General features: G+C 37.2%; 1 protein-coding gene across 4 annotated transcripts in view; it reads right to left on the bottom strand.

Annotated features, from left to right (window-relative positions):
* Positions 1-1,361: 1,361 nt before the first annotated feature.
* LOC120085888 (ribosome-binding ATPase YchF) overlaps positions 1,362-20,836 on the bottom strand; it is a 37,951-nt gene continuing 18,476 nt past the window's right edge. Inside the window, exons 11-12 of one of the 4 annotated variants that reach the window (XM_039042152.1) lie at positions 4,741-4,814; positions 3,000-3,434 (exon numbers count right to left, since the gene is read on the bottom strand). In XM_039042152.1, coding sequence (XP_038898080.1) covers positions 4,779-4,814 — 36 coding nt within the window. In that variant the 3' untranslated portion in view covers positions 3,000-3,434; positions 4,741-4,778. Of the gene's footprint in view, positions 1,972-2,999; positions 3,435-4,740; positions 4,815-14,765; positions 14,823-20,836 lie in introns of those variants that run through there. The other 3 variants (XM_039042153.1, XM_039042150.1, XM_039042151.1) reach the window with 3 other exon arrangements.

A 20,836-nucleotide genomic window follows, 5' to 3' on the forward strand; every position in this document is an offset into this window, starting at 1 on the left:
TACTATATACCTCTTCTAGTATTGCTAAGACAACTAGCCATTGAAGTCAAGAAACAATCACTATTAGACAAGGACTAGTTATCTTGTTAGGATACTTATCCTTTCTTCTGGACAATGACAACATCAATAAAAGAAAATATAGAAAATATTTCAAAATGATTCATTATTAGAGATGATTCTATGAGAATGATGCACATACCTGTTTCTGTCCAGCCAAATTTTCAGCCGTTGATTTAGATCTTGAAACCACTGTACAATCTGTGAGGTAATTTAGTTTTACTGTGGCTGGAATTATCAATTAATAAGAGTCCAAAGAAGCTTCAAGACAGGTACAATAGTTCAAGGTCTAGCATTATCAGAATGGATGAACTTCAAAATTGGGATATCTTGATTTGAATAATTCTCGATGTCAATGCTTTATGGTATGAAGTTGCAGCTCATATAAACAATAAAGTGCATACTGCATAACAAATCAAAATTATGAAATAGTTCCCGTAGTTGGAAGTAGTTTTGAAATGGTAAAAATTACTTTTGACATGTTCAAAATCACACAAAAAATACCGTATTTTTCACAATTCAAAATCGATTTAACATTTGATTTCATGCTTATAAATGTAATTTTCAATCAAAATCGATTTTGAATGATTAAAAGATATGTTTTAGAATGATTTTGAAGATGATATAAGCCATTCCTAAACATGTCCTAAATACCAAAGTAAATAAACTTGAACACGAGTGAACAACCTAATTTTGACCTGCTAACAGGATAATAAAAATTAAGAACAATGTATCTAATTAAAATCCACTTGCGTAGTGTTCCTGTGTGACATATTTCTTTCAGCATAGAAATTTCCTTAAGAATAAGAATTAAATACATATATAAATATAAGAAATAAAAAAAACATGCAATATTAATTAAAAATAAAATTCAACAGAGTGAACATGTAGTAACTTTGACACCTTACCACAGCCAAAGATGTTACAAGTTTGCTTCCATTTTTCTTGACAGCTCTCAAACTTCAACGATTTGAACCTAATAATTCTGGACTTAGTCCTCTTAATTCATGCAAAAACTCTATGAACCTAGAATCTATTTGACATGATTTTCTAAGAGCTTAAAATACTAATTTAGCACTTAAAAGATCAATTCAAACAGGTTGGTAACCTTCTTCCCTTGAACTTAGAAGACCATAGAAATTGAAGTACACCAACCGCCAATTTTTCGATATTACGATGGTATGAAAACTTTGGTACTACTATCATCTATATTCAGTCACATCACCAGTATCTGAAAAAACAGAATTTGTTAAACAAAAAACAAATAAAATGCTCCATTATTCTATCTTGGGAATACTACAGAATTGGCAAATACTCCTTTCCTTCATTTCATCATCCAGGGTTTTGAACTATTCCTAAATTGTATGAATAAAGAGTCTAATTCTCAAGTTTTCTGGGATTTTTTTTTTTTTTTGGTTTAATAGTTCTTTACTCATCTTACTTCCTCTGCCCATCAGTCCCAGTCTGCTGATAAAACCCAAATATATTGAAATGTAAACGATAACAAAATTACAAGATAAACCAAGTTTTCTAGGTACTTGGACCCTCCCAATCTTGAGACCACTCAAACCCTAATTCACTTACTAAACTATTCCCTCATTACTCCTTCCCTACTCACTGTATTATAACCAAACTTCCCTAATAAACTACTTAACTGATTACTAATATACCCCTAATATCCCTCTAATACCATTCCTATCATCCACTTTCTTTGCCAAACTTTTTTAAGGTCTTAGTGCCAAGGAGAAATTCTTCTATTAGATGGTTGCACTGTGAAGAATCAACACTAAAAATTCTATCCCAGAGTGTTTGACCTTTATGCTTCATCTTCAAGAATCAAGGGAGTATTCTCTGTAAGCAAGCATTTGAGATACTACTAGCTTCCAGATTTACTGGGACTAGTGTTCTCTAAAGCTGTGACATGTATAAGAAAAACGCTAATATGAGGCTACCAATAGAAAAATAAAAGTAAACTTTTAATATATGAAGAAACATAGTACAACCAATAATAAGATGATAAAAGGTTCAAGAAAATAGAACTTTTATTCGAAATTGTCAGAATATTTGTGCATTTCTTCCCTAAAAGTTAGAAAAAATAATAATAAAAGAATATAAAAAATCATGCTTGAAGCATTGAGGCGCATACCACAAGTGCTGAGGTGTGCGTTTTTAAGCATACTTCATCGAGAGAGCCTTGCTTCTTTAAAGAAAAGGCCGGTTGGAATGTGATGAAGTCATCCACTCACCCTTCTAGAATGAGAATAAAGTTTTATGAAAGGTCGGTTTCCTCCTATTTTAGAGTGTTTGGACGTAAAGAAATTTAAGAGACTTTACAAGGGTTAGAGAAGTCATGGAAAGAAGTCTGGAATATAGCTCACTTCGACTGGTTCATTTGGCAATTTGCTTTGAAGTGCTTCTCGGCTTCTTTGTTCTTTTATTTATTGTTGCGTTTAGTATATGTTTTTGTATGACCTAGTAGTAATCCTTCAGTTGTTTTATTGAAGTGATTTATTGTCATACAACACACATATATAACTGTATAAGTACTAGTACTAGAAGTTTTCCTCAATCCTAAAACAAGATGCTGTGTTTCCTATAACTATTCTCCCCACCCGTTTATGTAGCAACTATCTTAGGTCTCCTCACCAAAAGCACCCCAACTATGAGTCGATGAGTTGGAGCTGCCATCAGCCTTGCTAGCCAATGCTAGATTTTAAGCTTCCTTATCACCAATCAACGTTTCCCAGTAGACGTGTTCATTAAAATCGACCAAACCGAACCAAAATTTCGAGTTTTTACTGAACTGTTGGTTTCATTCGGTTTAAAATTATAAGGAGACCAGATTTTCTTTTTTGCTCGGTTCGGTTTTGAATTTGAAAACCGAACCGAACAGTTTATATTAGTTAAAACAAAAAACCAAACCGAAACACCTATTTCTCAGGTAAGGAAAAGGGATTGTAGATTCAAATAATAGAAGGAAGAAATTGAAGCGCTCATATATAATTTTGTAGTCAATACTTAAAGGTACGTATCCCCTTCCCACCACCAACCACTCTCCCTAACTTTTTATGTGTACGTTTGTCTTTTGTAGCCTATTTCTATCCTTTCATGCTCTTGACTATGCACTCTACATTCAAAATGGTTAACTCATACCTGGTTCTCCCATTGACCAACAAAACACGAACCCAAACAATGAGAATCCCAAAAACATCAAAATGATAAATCAACTGCAAGTCCTTGAACTTGCAAAAAGAAAAAAACCAATATATTTTCTGCTTCTCAGACAGCTTGGTCAGACTCAGCAGCTGCTAAACGTTGAAACGAAAGAGCATGACATCCCCTTCCTGGACAATATATTCTTTACCCTCAGCTCTCAACTGCAATAGCATGTAAGCTTCAATGAGGGGAGAAACGACTTTCACTATTTATGCAATTAAAAAACAGAGGCTTTTTTTTTAAAAAAAAAAAAAATATGGAAACACAGAGGCCTTTAAACATTTCATTATGATTTTTTTTTATATGGGCAGCTACATTTTCATTTAATTACAAGTGAATTTCGCTATAAATATGGCTCAGACACAGAACTACTTACCTGCCTAGAGTGTTAAGTAAATAAATTTCCTTCTGCAGTTAGTGTGCTCCTTGAGACTTCGAGTACTTCGGTGAATGTTGTTAGAAAATGTTTGGGAGCAAGATACAAAACTTTTCATTAACGAAATGAAAAGAGACTATTGCTCAAGGATACAAACTCCACAAGGAGTGAAAAGTCAATAAAAAGAGCATGAGTACATGTTTGGGAGTGATTTGAAATGGTTAAATCACTTGTCACGTTCAAAATCACTCCAAAATATATCTTTAACCATTCAAAATTAATTTATTGTTTGATTTTGCACTTTTAAATACAATTTTCATACCATCAAAATTGATTTTAAATCATTGAAAGTACGTTTTAGAGTGATTTTTAGAATGACTACAGTGATTTTAACCCTTTCAAAATCATTCCCAAACATGCCCTTAAAAGCTTTAGCTGGTTTCTTTAGAGTGAATGAAATAGAGCTTCTCAAGGAATGGAGGAGCGTAGTGTAACAATCTAGGAAGCACAAACACTGCTAGTGTATGTGCCAAACATGCATCGGATACACTCCAAACACGTGTTCAACATGCATATTTCTGTGTCCTATTTTTATTCATCTATTTCTAATTTCAAACACGTGAGGACACGTTTGGGACACTTCATGAACATGCCTGGAACAATAAAATTAAAGAGAAAATGGTCCAATCTTTTATGTTGGACCCAAATTTAAAGCCCATTTCAATTATATGTTAAACTAAGATAATAATTTAAAAAGAAAAAAAAACAAAAAACAAAACAAAAGGAAGGCCCATTTTTTAACCAAACATAAAAAACTGAAGTTAGAAACTTAAATATTTAATATCCCATAATTGTCAATTTATTGGACATTTTACATTTTTAGTCTGAGTGCATTTAGTATTCACATATATATATCCTAAAAAAATAACGAATAAAAATAGTGTATCTCATTGTGTCTGTGTCCTAGTTCATTTTAAATTGGTATATCGTCATGTCGTGTCGTATTTATGTCCGTGTCTCATTTCTGTGTCCATGCTACTTAGGTAAGCATCTTCCTTAAATTACATACTTAATAGAGAACACTTTTGCACCTCCATTTGGATGATTTTTTATCTCTTTGTTGATTGAGTCATCCTTCACTAATACAAAGTTTTCCTTCTTCTTTCTACCAAAATAAAATTTGTAGCACAGGGAAATCAAAATGATAACACAAATCACGTGCAATTCTTATTTTCTTAAATTTATAAAACAAAAATAAAAATAAAAAGTCACATGCAGTTCAACAGGTTAGACTAGACCAAAATAGATCCTAAGAAGAGTAAGTGCATAAATAAACCAGTAAGTAGAAGAAAGGCGTTATTCCGCATAAGAATCAAGGCATAAAATCAACCTTGCAGTTATTTCCTTAGATAATTTGAAGGGGAAATTAATTAAATACAAACTTATGCCCGACATACCAACAAGTTTCCCGTCGTTAAGAAAAAGGGAAGTACCAGAACAGGATACAAGAATGAATAGGGCTCAGGCCATCAAAAAGGCAACAAAGAAGAACAACTAAGCCTAGGTACAAAAAAACGTCCCAATTAACAAAAATCATAAAAATGGGAGCATCCTAAACCCAAATAAACCTTTTTTTTTTTTTTTTACTTTCGTTATAAATTGGGATGAAAAATGATACAAAGTACAAGAGTATTATGGAGGAGGAGAAAAAAACTACGACTCCAATAAAAAATAATGCTACCAAGACCAAGCCGAAATTTTCTTAAAAAAATATCCGAGTGATGAACGCCCATAAAGAAGATTCCCAAAAGGAGACGTTAAAGTGCATGACCCTCCTAAGATAAGTTCCAACTATCAAATCCTTTTGTTCCTCTCAAACTAAATACTTCACAAAATGAAAGGAAAAAACTAGCCTGATATACTCATAATTTACTGAGAAGGTGTATTCATGTTATAATTCTATTGTTAGCGTTTTCCACTATAGTAAATATTTTATTATATTTTCTTTTTCTATACTTTCCTTCTTTGGTCACTCTTGTACACTTGTACACTTGTATATATTCATATCTTTGGTGAATGGAATGGTGTATTCTAAAAAAAAAATTAGGGTTTTGTGAATCTTGGAATTTGAAAATTTAGAACTCGTTTGTATTACATCTAGGGTTTTGTGAAGGGGTGAGTTTATACTTTTGCTCACCATCGCGGTCTTCTGTTTGTTCGCCGCCGTAGCCGCCGTCGGAAAAAGGGTCATTTTTCTTTGCTATTTTTCAACACCACCCAATCCATCGAGGAGCCCAGCCGCCGATCTACAGAACCTCAAAGTCCGACATCCATTTGACCGACGCGTGAGGCTCACGAGCCGCCTTTTTCCTTATGTCGTTGATCCATGCATTGGCGTGTGCGTCGCTGGTTCCGGTTCTTCTTCTGTGGGTTTCCTCAGTTTTGTTGACTCTCCTTGGTGGTGTGTTTGTTTGGACTATACTCACTGTTTATGGTTCATTGAAGAAAAAAACATCTCTTCAGTAAATTAGGGTTTTCTTCTTTTATGTCCGGTGTTTCTTTTTTGAGGTAATGGCTGATAAGAAACCAATAGTCATGTCTGAGATTGTTCCTATAGTGTCAAAAATAACTGAACACAAGTTGAATGGATCCAATTACTATTCACGAAGATCAAATGTTCGCCACTTTATAAGGAGCATTGAGATGGATGATCACATCATGGAAGAGCCACCGACTAATGCTACTAAAAAGATTTGGTGGCGGGACAATTCAAGAATGCTTTTTCTTTTTTTTTTTTTGAAACGGAAACAGAACTTTTCATTGATATAATGAAAAGAGCAATAGCTCAATTACAATGAGACAAAATACAAAGAGTCAAGATATCAAACCAAAGCAAACAAGAACTGAAAATTGAAAAATGAGGATCAGTAGGTGCACCCAGACATCTCAACTATGTTGACACCCCCATAGCACCCTCATCATTTCCAATACGAGATACGATAATTTAGAGATTACAAACAAACTAAACACTTGTGATTACATAGAGAATAGAAACGCATTCCAATTAAGACAGATATCCTGGATAGAATAATCTTCAAAATGCTTAGATTGTGAACTCCAAGTAGAAGCTAGTAGTCAGGCTGACCCCCATCTGTCAGGCCAATCTATAAATTTATCATGGAAAACTCTTTGGTTACGTTCAAACCAAATCTCAGAAACAAAGCTTTAACTGCATTTGCCCATAATATTTGAGCTCTATGGGCAAAAGAAGGGCCAACCAACAAATGAAGAATGTTGTCCTTAACTGAATTCCCAAAAACCCATTGCACACCGAAGCAAGAAAATAATTTCCACCAAAAAGTACTTGAGAAGGAGCAATCAAAAAAATTTCTTCCCCGTTAGGTAAGCAAAGAGGACATATTGAGGGTGAAATAAGTTTGTTCTGTAGCTTGTAGCTTGTGTTGCAATGTGGATGAGCAATTGAGAGAACCATATAGAAGAATCCACACCAAAATATTAATTCTTTTAGGACTCTTTGATTTCCAAAGAGCTTTATAACATGCTTTATCAATTGAAGAAGAAGCGATCAAATATTTTGACAAAGATGTAACCGTGTACCTTCCTGAAGCATCCAAAGACCACAATATGGAATCCTATAAATGTGAAATTCTGCTACCCTCAATCTTGCTTAGCACTTGTTGAACTTCAATGATCTCCTCTTCCTTTAGTTGCCTTCGAAGTGAGGTTCCAAGAACCAATAACCGGGTCCCAATAATCATTGACATCGCCTTTTGGAGCAGAAGCTAATCGGAATAGCTTAGGGAAACAGTCTTTAAAAGGTATTTTTGTACACCATGAATCTGTCCAAAAGAAAATATTCCTTCCATTGCCTAGTTTAAACTTAGAGAGGGATCCTAATTCACTCCATGTTCTTGAGATGCTGATCCAAGGACTTCTCAAGCTTAAACCATGTTTGCCTGATGTGTGCCAAAGATGTGGGTCAACTCCGTGAATACTTTTAACAACTTTGCACCATAGGGAGTCTTGTTCCCTTAGAAACCTCCAATTCCATTTAAACAACAAAGCTGTATTTCTGTTTTTCAGATTACCAATCCCAAGGCCTCCATCAATTAGAGATTTGGAAGTTTAACTCCCATTATACCAAATGATTCAGCTTGCTGCCTTTATGGCCTTCCCATAAAAAATTATGTAAAATCCTCTCCAATTAAGAAATAAGGACATGTAGTAAGTGGGAAGATTGGCCAAAATCGCATTACATAAAGTTAAACGACCTCCTCTGGACAAGTTATACCTTTTCCATCTATTGAGTTTACAGTGGATCTTATCAATAATAGGCTGCCAAAAAGAGTGTTGTTTCGGGTATCCACCAAGAGGTAGACCGAGATACGTGAAAGGCAACCCAGGGTTTACAATTTAGCCTATTAGAAGTAAAGATCAAAGAATCCTCATCAATATTAACTCCATAAAGTGCTGACTTCTCCCAATTAATTTGTTGTCCAGAACACCATTCAAATAAACCTATTGTTTGAATAAGAATATCTAACATGGCTTCGTCATACTTGCAAAAGAGAAGAGTATCATCCGCGAATTGCAAAATTGAAGAATGCTTCTACAAATCAAGAATTCTATTGACCATGAAATCGTTGAATCAGTAAATCACTGAACTATTGGAATATTTGGATTTTCTTTATTTAGGGAAAAGAGAACATTAATAAAGTGTTTGAGGTTTGTAAGACTCTATATCAACTTGATCAAGGAGAAAAATCTCTTACAAGCTACTTTATGGAGGTCAAAAATACATGTGCGGAATTCAATGCCTTAACGCCAATTAGCGCAGATCCAAACTAATGGCTCAACATGAAAAGTTGTTTATCATGAGTTTTTTAGTTGGTCTTGCACCTAAATATAAGATGGCTAAAGAACAAGTGTTGTCAAGCTAAAAAATCTCATCGTTGGAAGAAGCTTATACTCGAATACTTCGTACGGAGAAGGCACAAGCAGTTATGTCATTTGATTCTAGCAGTACTTTGATTGGGCACACAAATAATTATAAGGGTAATAAGGGGATTGAATCAAATAGCTCTAAAGGCCATCCCAATAACCAAAGATCAAATTCTGGAGGTGTTGTTTGCTATTACTGTCGTAAACCTAGCCATACGAAACATGAATGCAGAAGATTGATGAATACGGGTCGGAGGGTGTCATCTGCACATGTCGTTTCTACTCCTGATAATCTTGACGAGTCAATTACAAGTTCTATAGAGGAGTTTGCTAAATTTCAATAGTATCAAGAGTCATTAATGGCATCGCCTTCTACTCCCATTACGGCCATCGCAGAGACAAGTAACATCTCTAAGTGTCTTCTTTCCTCCATGTCGAAATGGGTCTTTGACTTTGGCGCTACAGATCATATGACAGGTAACCCCAACTTATTCATTAACCTTTGTACATCTACCTCTTCATCTAATGTCACCACAGTTTGGAGCCGCTACTCCTGTTTTAGGATCAAGAACCGTCCATCTTACTGAATCAATTTCTTTGTACCAGATTTAAATTTACCACATTTCTCTTTTAATTTGATTTCGGTCAATAAACTCACTCGTGATCTTCATTGTTGTCTCCTTTTTTTTCCTGGTTATTGCTTATTTCAGGATCTTACGACAAACAGACTATTGGTAAAGGGCTTGAATTTGGAGGTCTTTACATCTTTGAACCACAAATACCTAAAGCCATCTCATGTTCTAGCGTGTCATCTCCCTTTGAAGAGCATTGTTGTTTGGGTCATCCGTCTATCTCTGTGTTGAAAAGTCTTCGTCCACAACTTCAATATTTGTCTTCTTTCGATTGTGAGTTTGCTAAATTTCGTCGTTTGAGTTTGTATCCTCCAGTCAATAAACAAGCTAGTGCTCCGTTTGAATTAGTCCATTATAATGTTTGGGGTTCATGTCCTATTGAGTCCAAAGGAGGGTTTCGATATTTTGTTACATTTGTCGATGACTATTCTCGCATTACGTGGTTATATTTAATGAAAAACCGTTCTAGTTACTTTCTCATATTCGTTACTTCCATGCTGAAGTTCGAACTCAGTTTAGTGGTGTTCTTAAAATCTTATGGAGCGATAATACTAAGGAATATTTCTCTCATGCATTCAAGTCTTATTTAGATGCCTATAGCATTCTTCATCAATCTTCTTGTGTCGATACACCATCTCAAACTGAGGTTGCAGAACGAAAGAATCGCCATCTCCTTGAGATAGCCAGAGCCTTGATGTTTCAGATGCATGTCCCAAAATCCTTTTGGGTTGATGTTTTTTCCACAACTTGTTTCTTAATAAATTTCATCCCTCTTCAATTTTTAAGGGTGAGATACCCTTTCGTACTTTAGGTCCCAAACAACATTTGTTTCCCATTCCACCCAAAATATTTGGGTACCTGCTTTGTTCGGGATGTTCAGCCTCAACATACCAAGCTGGATCCAAAATCCTTAAAATGTATTTTCCTTGGTTGTTCTCGTGTTCAAAAAGGGTATCGGTGCTATTTTCCTAGTCTAAATAAATATGTTCTCTCTCCTAATGTCACGTTTTTTGAACATTCCTCATTCTTTTCATCGTCGTCTTTCTCTTCAAATAAGAGTCAGGAGGAGCATAAGGAATTAAAGGATGATTTTCTTGTTTACACAACTATTTCCCCTTCCGATCCTCTCCCTGATTCAGTTTTACATGTGGCTACTTCTATTCCTTCACCCATCGTTAAGGTCTATACTCGACGACAACCTCCTTCAGTTCCATGCCCTGTACCATAGGCTTCTCCATCTCCTTCAATTCCACGCCCTGTACCAGAGTCCTTTTCGTCATTGGATCCGAAAACGAGTGATGATCTTCCTATTGCTCTTCGTAAAGGTAAATGTAAGAGATTTAATCTTATTTCCTCTTTTGTTTCATATAAGTATTTATCTTCTTCCACATGTTCATTCATTGCATCCTTAGAGTTTTTATCCATCCCTAAAACTGATCATGAAACTTTGTTTCGTCCTAGTTGGTGTGTCGCAACGGTGGAGGAGATGACTGCATTAGATGATAATTGTACTTGGAATTTAGTTTCTCTCCCTGTAGGAAAGAAGGCTATCGGTTGCAAATGGATGTTTGCAGTTAAAGTCAATCTTGATGGTTCTGTTGCTCAGTTAAAAGCACGGCTTGTAGCGAAACGTTATGCACAAACTTATGGGTTGACTAAGCTGATACTTTTTCTCCAGTAGCATAAATGGCATCTGTGAGGTTGTTTATTTCATTAACTTCAATCAATCATTGACCTTTACATCAGCTTGATATTAAAAATGCATTTCTTCATAGTGATCTTCAAGAAGAAGTGCATACGGAGCAACCACCAGGGTTTGTTGCTCATGGGGAGAATGGAATGGTGTGTCGCCTTCGTAAATCTTTGTATGGATTAAAGTAGAGTCCACGGTTTGGTTTGGTAAATTTAGTCAGGTGATTGAAAGCTTTGGAATGCGGAAGAGCATGTCAGATCATTCGGTCTTTTTTAAGAGATCTGAGGGTGGTGTCATCTTGTTAGCCGTATATGTTGATGATATTGTGATTACTGATGATGATGCTTTTGGTATCCAGTCCCTAAAGACCTTTCTTCATAGTCAATTCCATACAAAAGATTTGGGCATGTTGAAATACTTCTTAGAAATTTAGGTAATAAGAAGCAAGAAAGGAATATTATTATCACAGAGAAAATATGTACTTGACTTGTTGATTGAAACAGGGAAGCTAGGGACTAAGCCATGTAGTACCCCAATGATGCCCAACTTACAGCTCACAAAAGATCCTAAAAGATATAGGAGGTTAGTGGAAAAACTTAATTACCTCACAGTGACTTGACCCGACAGCCTATTTAGTGAGTATTGTGAGTCAGTACATGTCATGCCCTACAGTTGATCATTGGGCTGCATTGGAACAGATTCTGTATTATCTAAAGACTGCTCTTGAGCGTGATTTATTATATAAAGATTATGGTCATACTAATATTGAATTTATCTCAGACGTCGATTGGGTAGGATGTAAAGAAGACAGAAGATTAACTTCAGGATATTGTATTTTTGTTTGTGGCAATTTGATTTCTTGGAAGAGTAAGAAGCAAAATGTGGTGTTACGTTCAAGTGCGAAATCAGGATATAGAGCAATGGCACATTCCTGTGTGTGAATTGATTTGGATATATCAACTTCTTGTTGAGTTGGGATTTGAAATTACCACACCAACAAAGTTGTGGTATGATAATCAAGCAACATTTCATATCGCGTCCAATCCAGTATTTCATGAAAGAAGTAAACATATTGAAGTTGATTGTCATTTTGTACTTGAGAAAATTCAACAAGGTTTGGTATCTACAAGATATGTGAAGACTGGAGAACAATTAGGAGATATCTTCACGAAAGCATTGAATGGAACACGTATAGATTATCTATGTAACAAGTTGGGCATGATTATCTATGTAACAAGTTGGGCATGATTAACATATATGCTCCAACTTGAGGGGGAGTGTTATAATTCTATTGTTAGGGTTTTCCATTATTGTAAATATCTTGTTATATTTTCCTTTTCTATGTTTTCCTTCTTTGGTCACTCTTTCTAACCGAAAGCATTTCAAGCTCTCTGAACAATCTCACGCAAACATCCATTCGATTTTCATCTCATGGAATTCTCTTGAATGGCTAGCCTCCTCCTTCCAAGCTCTATTTAAGGACCCCTACAACCACAAATTCTTCAGAAAGTTGATTGATGATGGTGACACCTGATAACTTGTAGAAATGTGGCTTAAAAGTTGGAACAATTAGGGTCTTTAATGATAAAATCTCATCATTTTTAGAGAAAACGCATGGAATTACTCGAACACTATCAAACTCATGCAAAAGAATGTCATTGCTAAAATACTGCGGCACTAACAACATGATATTGCAGGATCTCAACAAAAGTCTAATGCAAGATTAAGAAAAGTGTCGCAGGCAAAGTTAACGCATGGGGCATGCGTCGGAGGGATTCAACGCAAGGAAGATCATTGATTCAGGCTGTTTTTGTCAAATCACCACTTGCAAGCATGGGCACCTGCAGTGGGCAGCGTCTGAAAAGCATTTGAGTTCAGGCGGCTGACCAGGGTATGGAATTTAATGCTGCCCATCATTAAGTTGGAGAAGACCGACGCCTATAAATAGAAGAAATCCCACCAGATGAAGGAGCTTAGTTTTAATTTTTAGAATCTCATCATTAGCTCAATGCATAATTCTGAGACCGTAGAGCTGTGTTGTGGTGCCGAGAAGAACAAGAAGGAAGAGAACCATCACCATCGCTGATCAAGGAGCGGAGGAAGCTGAGCTCGAGAGAGACATTTCTTCCAATTCTTCCACAAGTGGTTGTACACGACTAGAATTGAGCCAAAGAGGACAAGAGATTGTACTCTACGGCTTGACTCCTTTCATTTCATCTTACTTATCATTTTCATCTTATCATTTGATTAAGTGTTGGTTTTGTAAAGACATTCAGTTTCTTTATAAATTCACATATTTGATCTATCATACTTTACCATTGTTTATTTCTTGTTTATGTTGGATGCATCCATAACTTCATGCAAAATTCCATTTCGAACGCTTAAGCCAACTAAATCAATTGATAAAAGCAGGTTTAGCTTAAATTATTCAAGAGAATAAGTAAGCCAGCATCAAGTTAGAAACGCCTAGTATATCTAAAGATAGACGCACTGGTGTTTTATTGCATCATGTGTTTGACACATACATCCTAGAGATAGGTATTGTATGATATTCGCATTGAGAAGTGCCGAATAGAGTCTAACGCATAAACGGAGATAAATAAGTCATCTCATTCGCATCATATTCTTGATCGTGTATATCTAACTTAGATCGACGCATATCACTTGCATCAAACTCCATTTTCCACACGACTCCTTATCCCCTATTTGACTCTTTTGTATCTTCTTGCACACACACGGCAGCTTAGTGTAGATAACTCATTTCTACATTTACTTAGGATATTTCTACAACAGTTACAACCAAGGTCTGCGTTAGCTTTAATCTGAATCCCTGAGTTCGACCCTAGACTAACTAGGAACCTGAGTTGGATTTATACTTGGATCTGATTTAGGAAAACTTGAACGTCTATAGAGGAGTGTCATGCGTCCTGTTGCACATCACTAACGCATCAACGCGTCACTAACGCAACGCATCAACGCATCATTTATATTTACACTTATTTTTCCAATTACTTTATACAATACACTCCTAAGCTCAAATCACGAAATCAACGAACAACACCCTTTGGCTTGAAAAACATAGCAACAAATATGGCTACTTTGCCGAGCTTACCCTCTTAGAACAATTTGGCCGCCGCTCCATTATTCTTGTCCCTACTATGAACGACAAAAGGGGCTGGTTCTCCTTCTTTTCTTTGGTTTCAGATTATCCTAGGAAGCCCAAACCACAGAACAAAACAACTCATAATACTACTGCTCAAACTTATAAGGCAGCTACACAATCAAAAAGCTTCCTAACTTCCAACAATGACAGCCCCCAACATCTCTTGGCAGCCATGACAACTCCTTCACAGCACCACATTTAAATTGGCAAGACATGGTAGTTGTTCAAAGGTTTTCTTTTAATGGTTCTTGACAGAGTATCCGAGATTCCCTCCATACTTTTCCATCTTCTCGATGCACTATCAACCCCATCTCTGATGATAAAGCTTTGCTATGTGTTTATAGTTCGACAATATCGCAAAAACTATGTGCTCACTTGGATTGGACAAACATTGGCCCTTTGAAACTTAAGTTTATTTCACCATTCATTCCTTTTTTTTTTCCAACAGCAAATGGGGGCTGGATTAACGTGCTTCACCCAATTACTCTTTGGATTGAAGCAATCTTCAGTTATATTGGCGACATACGTGGTGGTTTTGTTCAAATCTCAAATCAAATAGAACGTGGATTGGATCTTACATTTGCTCGAATAAGGATCAAAGAAAATGCACGAGGTTTCATTCCATTTGAAATCCGATTACCAAAGGAGTTGGTCAGCGAGGAGTTACTGGTTCAAATTCAATCAGTCGGCGCCAAGCTCAGGGATAGCAGCGCACCACCTTACCTACACAAGGAGATAACATTAAAGGGGTTGATGAAAACGTGGATCTCATTGATTCTCAGTTAAAAGAAAAAGGCAAGTCCATAATCCTTGAAACAAGTCAATCGGTCCTTCCCTCTCTCTCCCCATATTTGCAAACCTTGACTGAATCTCCTTCAGTTATGGAAAAAATAAATTCCCCTCCATCTCTCATAAATCAATCGTACCTACTTCTCTCCCCCATACTTACCAATTTTGACCGAATCTCATTCAGTTATGGAAAAGGTTAATCTCCTTCCTTCTTTCACCACATTTGACCACACCGTGGGCCCACTTTCTGCGCCTTTATCTCTTCCCAAATCAACCGAAAACCCAAGTCAAAATTATTTGCCCGAGTCAACCACATCATTTAGTTTCCAAAACCAACCTAATAGCCCATCCAATTCGTCTTCTCCCTCCTTCACACAACCCTCTCTCTCCGCCGTTACTTTTTTTTTTTAAAGGAAACAAGTTTCTTTATTCATTAAGAAAATGAAATGAGACTAATGCTCAAAATACAAGGATACAAAAAGAATCAGCAGGTGCACCAGGACATCTCAACTAGGTTGACACCCCCTTAGCACCCTCATCACTTCTGAATACTAGCAGCAAATGAAAATACCTTCATAACATTACAGTGAGAGACAAACTGCAAATGGGGGACAAAATAAGAACTAGACGACTTAAGAACAAAATAAAACAATGGTAGCTAATCCTTTGGCAGGGAGGCTTCAAAATGCCGGAGAAAGAAAGGCAAGCCAAATCAAGCTGAATTCCTGACTAGAGTAGTTTGCGAAGATGCTTGTGGGAGAGCTCCAAAGAGAGGGTTTAAGCTTGGCTGCTTCAACCCTTGTAAACCATAGAGTTTCCTTGTCTTGGAAGATTCTTTGGTTCCGTTCAAACTACAACTCAGATAACACTACCGTTACAGCATTGGCCCACAAAATTTGATGAGATTTCTTAAGGCTTGGACCTACTATCAGTTGCTGGACGTTATCTCTAAATGCTATCCCAAAAACCCAACTTAAGTTGAAGAACTTGAAGAGTGATACCCAGCAGACTTGAGCATAAACGCAATCGACTCCCAATTCCTTTTACACAAAGCACATCTATTGGGAGAAATGTAATGGAGGCAAGTTTCTTTTGCAGCACACTTGAACAGTTTAGAGTTCCAAAAATCATTATCCAAAGGACTATATTTATTCTCCTCGGACTTTTAAACTTCCAAAGAGCTTGACTTAAGAGTTTATCGACTGGAAGGCCATTGCGAAGGTGAGGAATTTCATTGATACTCACGTGAGTCCTCCCTAATAGCCAGAGTGGCAGTTTTGTCATAGTGGACTGAAGAAAAAAGGCCTTGCAATCTCTATGAAGTTTGGGTTTTTTACTATTGGTATTGTTAATTATCTTGGTTTTAGAGGAAGAAGGGATCGAAGGAATAGCCATAAAGCATAAGCCATGTAAGGACAAAAGGGAAGCCAAATCTTGAAGACTAATGGGTAAAGAGGAAAGAGAGGGTGATGGCTGGTGATTGGTAGATTGTTGGTGAGTAGCATGGAAAGGGGGAATGGGCTCGTGATTGACAGAGGGAGAAAGGGAGAGATTTTGTTTGTGATTAATGTCTGGTGGAAGGGGGGGAGAGTATGTATTGCCATTACTTTTAGTGCGGGTCCCACTACTTTACAAGCGGGTACTTTGCATTCTACCTCAACCACCAAACCAAACCTTCCTTTTATTGGTTCTGATACAGAAGCTTTACCTCTCCAGCCCTTCCAAAGTAACTGATTTTGTTGCTCAACCCCTTGATATGGCCATTTTTGGTTATCAGCCAAATGATACTACCCACATGCCAATACATACTCTCCCCCATCTTCCACCCGACCTTAATCACAAACAAAACCTCTCCCTTTCTCCCTCTGTCAATCACGAGCCCATTCCCCCTTTCCATGCCACTCACCAACAATCTACCAATCACTAGCCATCACCCTCTGTTTCCTCTTTACCCATTAGTCTTCAAGATTTGTCTTCCCTTTTGTCCTTACATGGCTTATGCATTATAGTTATTCCTTCGATCCCTCCTTCCTCCAAAACCAAGATAATTAACAATACCAATAGTAAAAAACCTAAACTTCATAGAGAATTGCAAGGCCTTTTTTCTTCAGTCCACTATGACAAAAATGCCACTCTGGCTATTAGGGAGGGCTCACATGAGTATCAATGAAATTCCTCACATGGAATGTAGGGAGTCTTAATTCATGGAAGAAACATGCTTTGGTGAAGAAGCTAATTCAACAACACAACCCTGGTATTGTGCTATTAGAAGAAACAAAGTTGTCATCTGTTGATGCCTCTTGAATTAAATCTATTTGGAGTTCTTCATTTATTGGGTGGACCGCTCTGGATGCTATTGATTCGTCGAGGGGTATTCTTATACTTTGGAGTGAGCCCCACTTTACTATCCTTATTTCAATTCATGTATCCTTGTTTAATGGTTTTTCTTTCTGGCTTTCGGCAATTTATGGCCCTTCTGATAAGATTTTCAGATCTGACTTTTGGCAAGAGCTTGATGATTTAGCTGGTTTGGGAGGTGAAAATTGGGTCATTGGCGGTGACTTCAATGTCACTAGATGGTCTTGGGAAAAGTCACATGATAAAACAATTTCCTCTAGTATGCGTGCTTTCAAACAATGGATTATAGATTATCATTTACGGGATATTCCATTATCGAATGGTTGTTTTACTTGGTTGAGTTTCAGTCCTACTCAATATTTATCTCTACTTGATCGGTTTTTGCTTATAGAAAATTGTCTTCGTAGGTTTGGGTCTGTGTTGAAAATAGGGGAGTTATGGTAAAAAGTAAAAAGCATTGGGAAAAAAAATAGAAGATACTCTTTCCTCTCCCATCCCCCCTAGTTCCGCTCTATTCATCCCTCCGATCAGGCTCCGATTAGCCTCCTTCCTCTTCCTCTTGTCCTCATCCACACCCAATCTACATGGCCAAGAAAAACTCCCTCCCAGCCTCCTTACCCAAGGTTTTTAACTCCACTTCCCTGGTTTTGTAGAACAGTTCTTCTTTGGAAGTCATAAGCTGCAGGATAAATGAAGTCCATTTCTGTGCTCACCTCCAAGAAGGAAAATTCATCATAGAAGATGTGGAAGCCAAGAAACACCTATTTTTGTCTGAATCACAGCTCCTCTGGTTCGTGGAGAACATCTTAGTCCTCTTGAAGCTCCCAACCTCCAACTTCATTGTCAAAAGTGATCAAGACACTTCCGGCGTAACAAAACTATCGAAGATTCGCGTTTCTTCAAAGTGGCTTTTAAGGTGTGTTGTTTGGCCTGCGACTGGAGGACGATTCTTCATACATGTTCCATCAGGTATCCTTAAATCAGGTTGGTATTCTTTTGTTAACATGTTAGGTGGCTCTCTGAAGCTAAAAGAAGACATTTTTGCGCTAAAGAATCACTCGAAGCCTTCAGATAGCTTTGCGGATATAGTAAGAGGAAGAAAGTCCACAGCTAATCCAGCATTACCATCTCTGTTTCAAAACACTCGTTTGGAAAACAACTCAAAACAGAGCCCCCTTCATGCTCTGGCTATTAAAAAACAGAGCAAGTCAGAGTTTTGGATTCAAAAAAACCAAGAAGTCCTCAAGGAAGATTTCAGGAATTTATGGGTAGTCTCGAGGCTATTCGAATTCAATAATTGGCCGGAAGTCTCGAAGGAAGTAAAGCTATGGTCCAATTCGAAAGTTATCATCAATCCTCTCTCAGCAAAAACCGCTCTAATAAAATTGGAAAAAGGGAATCTAGAAGACCTAATAGAACAACTTGGAGTTTGGTAAAGGATAGGACATCTCCACCTGAAATTTGAAAGGTGGAACAAATCTTTACACAGCCGACTAAGGTCAATAAAAGGATATGGAGGATGGATATCCATTAAAAACCTGCCATTGGATTATTGGTGCAAGCAAACCTTTGAAGCAATAGGTGCCTACTTCGGAGGATTAGAAGCCATTGCAATTGAAACACTAAACCTACTCAATGTGGCTGAAGCTAAAATTCAAGTTAAGAAGAATCTTCGTGGTTTTTTACCAGCAACCTTAGAAATCTCAAAGAAAAACAGGGGAAGCATTTTTTTACACTATGGTTATATAGAGTTTTTGGATCCTCCAAGCAAAGTTAAGAAGGAACTCAATGAAAAAGATTTCTCCAATCCGGTTGGCTTGGCTCGTGTAAACCAAGTCAAGAATGATGGAGGGGTAAACCATTCAAGTAAGATTGAAGATTGGTCCTTCTTTGAAACAGCAGTAAATCACTCGAATTTTTCAAGAAATCCCTTGTTTTCAAGGGTATTGATTGATCAATCGGATGCTAAAAATAACAGGTCGTCGGAAAAGCTGGTTCAGGGGGCTTATTTGCCGGAAGAAAAAGGGGTCAGTTCGCCGAAAGAAAAGGCCAGAGAATTCCAAACAGAAGCCACATTTTTCGGAGATCATGACCATTAGGTGTGAACAAGTGGAGAGAGAATGTCGAGAAGTCATTAAGAAGAAAGAAGGAAGAGTCTTTAATGAGTGAGTCAATACAGACTCAAAATCTTCCCAGGGGAAGTCCAACAGTCGCTCCTTCGGTTACTCCAACGGTCGTTCCTTTGATTACCACTAAAAACACTTCAAATAAAAGCCTTGTTAACATCATTATTTCGGAGGATCTCCAACAGCCTAAAAGAGCAGAGAGTGTCGTTTCAAACTTCTTGGATGGGCAAGAAGTTCATTCGTCTACCACAGACCCTTCGCCTTCAGATCTCTCGGGCCCCACTGTGACAAAAGAAAAATCCAATATAATTTGTTTAGAAGAAGCTGAAGAGTCGCATGCCTTAAAGTTAAAAGAAAAAGCGGCCGGTTCAAGTGCCTTTAGGCCCCTCTCTCCTACTTTGGGCAACGAAAAGTTCAATGTAATTTTGAACATTCCAGCGCATGTTTCTAATAAGGCAGTAATTAATTTGAAACCTCTCGGATTTCAGCCTCCTCTTGATCAGTTTACCTCCCCGGAAGTTGAAAAGTCTCTGAAGAACTTGGTAGTTGAATCAGACGCATACTTTGGTCGAAGCTCACATCTCCTCAAACCATTTCCCAAATGCTTCGCAAGAAGAAGAAGATCCTCTGTTAAATCATGGTCTTTAATTGCAAATTGAGATCTTTTGGAAGATTGTTGCGCCAGGGTACAAATCCCATTTGACAAGACAGAAAGGTCAGTAACTTCTCTCTCTAATCTTTCTTCAATCACTCCTCAGTTGGTCAAAAACTTAGATCCTTCCTTCCCTTCCGTGCAAGGATCTCTTTTCTATGAGTCAAGAAGACTTTCACAAGGCTTTGATGAAGTCTCAATAATCAGTGTCAGCAGTGAAGAATTGGATTTTGAGGAGCATGATCTCAAAATCAAGGGTAATGAAAACCAAGACGAAGCTGTTATGAACCTGAACCTTCTCTTCCAAAATGAAGAGTTACACGAGTCAGAAATTATAGCCCCTCAAATCCTTTCTGACTTGCCTCAGGAACTCAATTCATTTTTTGGAAATTTGTGATATTGTCCTGTCCTAATCAGGATTGGATTACTGCCTTTTCTGCTTACTTTCTAAACCAAAAATCTTAAATGATGATCATTTCATGGAATATTAGAGGCCTTGGTGATAAAACAACAAGATTGGTTATAAAGAAATTCCCGAAAAAAGTAAATTCGGATATTGTACTGCTTCAAGAATCGAAAAAGGACAGCTTCAACCTTCCATTCATAAAAAGCCTATGGAGTTCAAAGGATGTGGGCTGGGCTTTTGTGGAAGCACAAGGCAGATCAGGAGGCATCCTATCATTGTGGGATGAAAGCAAGATTTCAGTATGGGAAGTTATCAAAGCAGAATTCTCATTAATGATAAAATGCAATACCATTTGTAAGAAAGTGTGCTGGATAACAAATGTTTACGGTCCAAACAACCACAGGGA

This window comes from Benincasa hispida, chromosome 9 (assembly GCF_009727055.1).
Source record: "Benincasa hispida cultivar B227 chromosome 9, ASM972705v1, whole genome shotgun sequence".
NCBI classification, from domain to species: domain Eukaryota; kingdom Viridiplantae; phylum Streptophyta; class Magnoliopsida; order Cucurbitales; family Cucurbitaceae; genus Benincasa; species Benincasa hispida.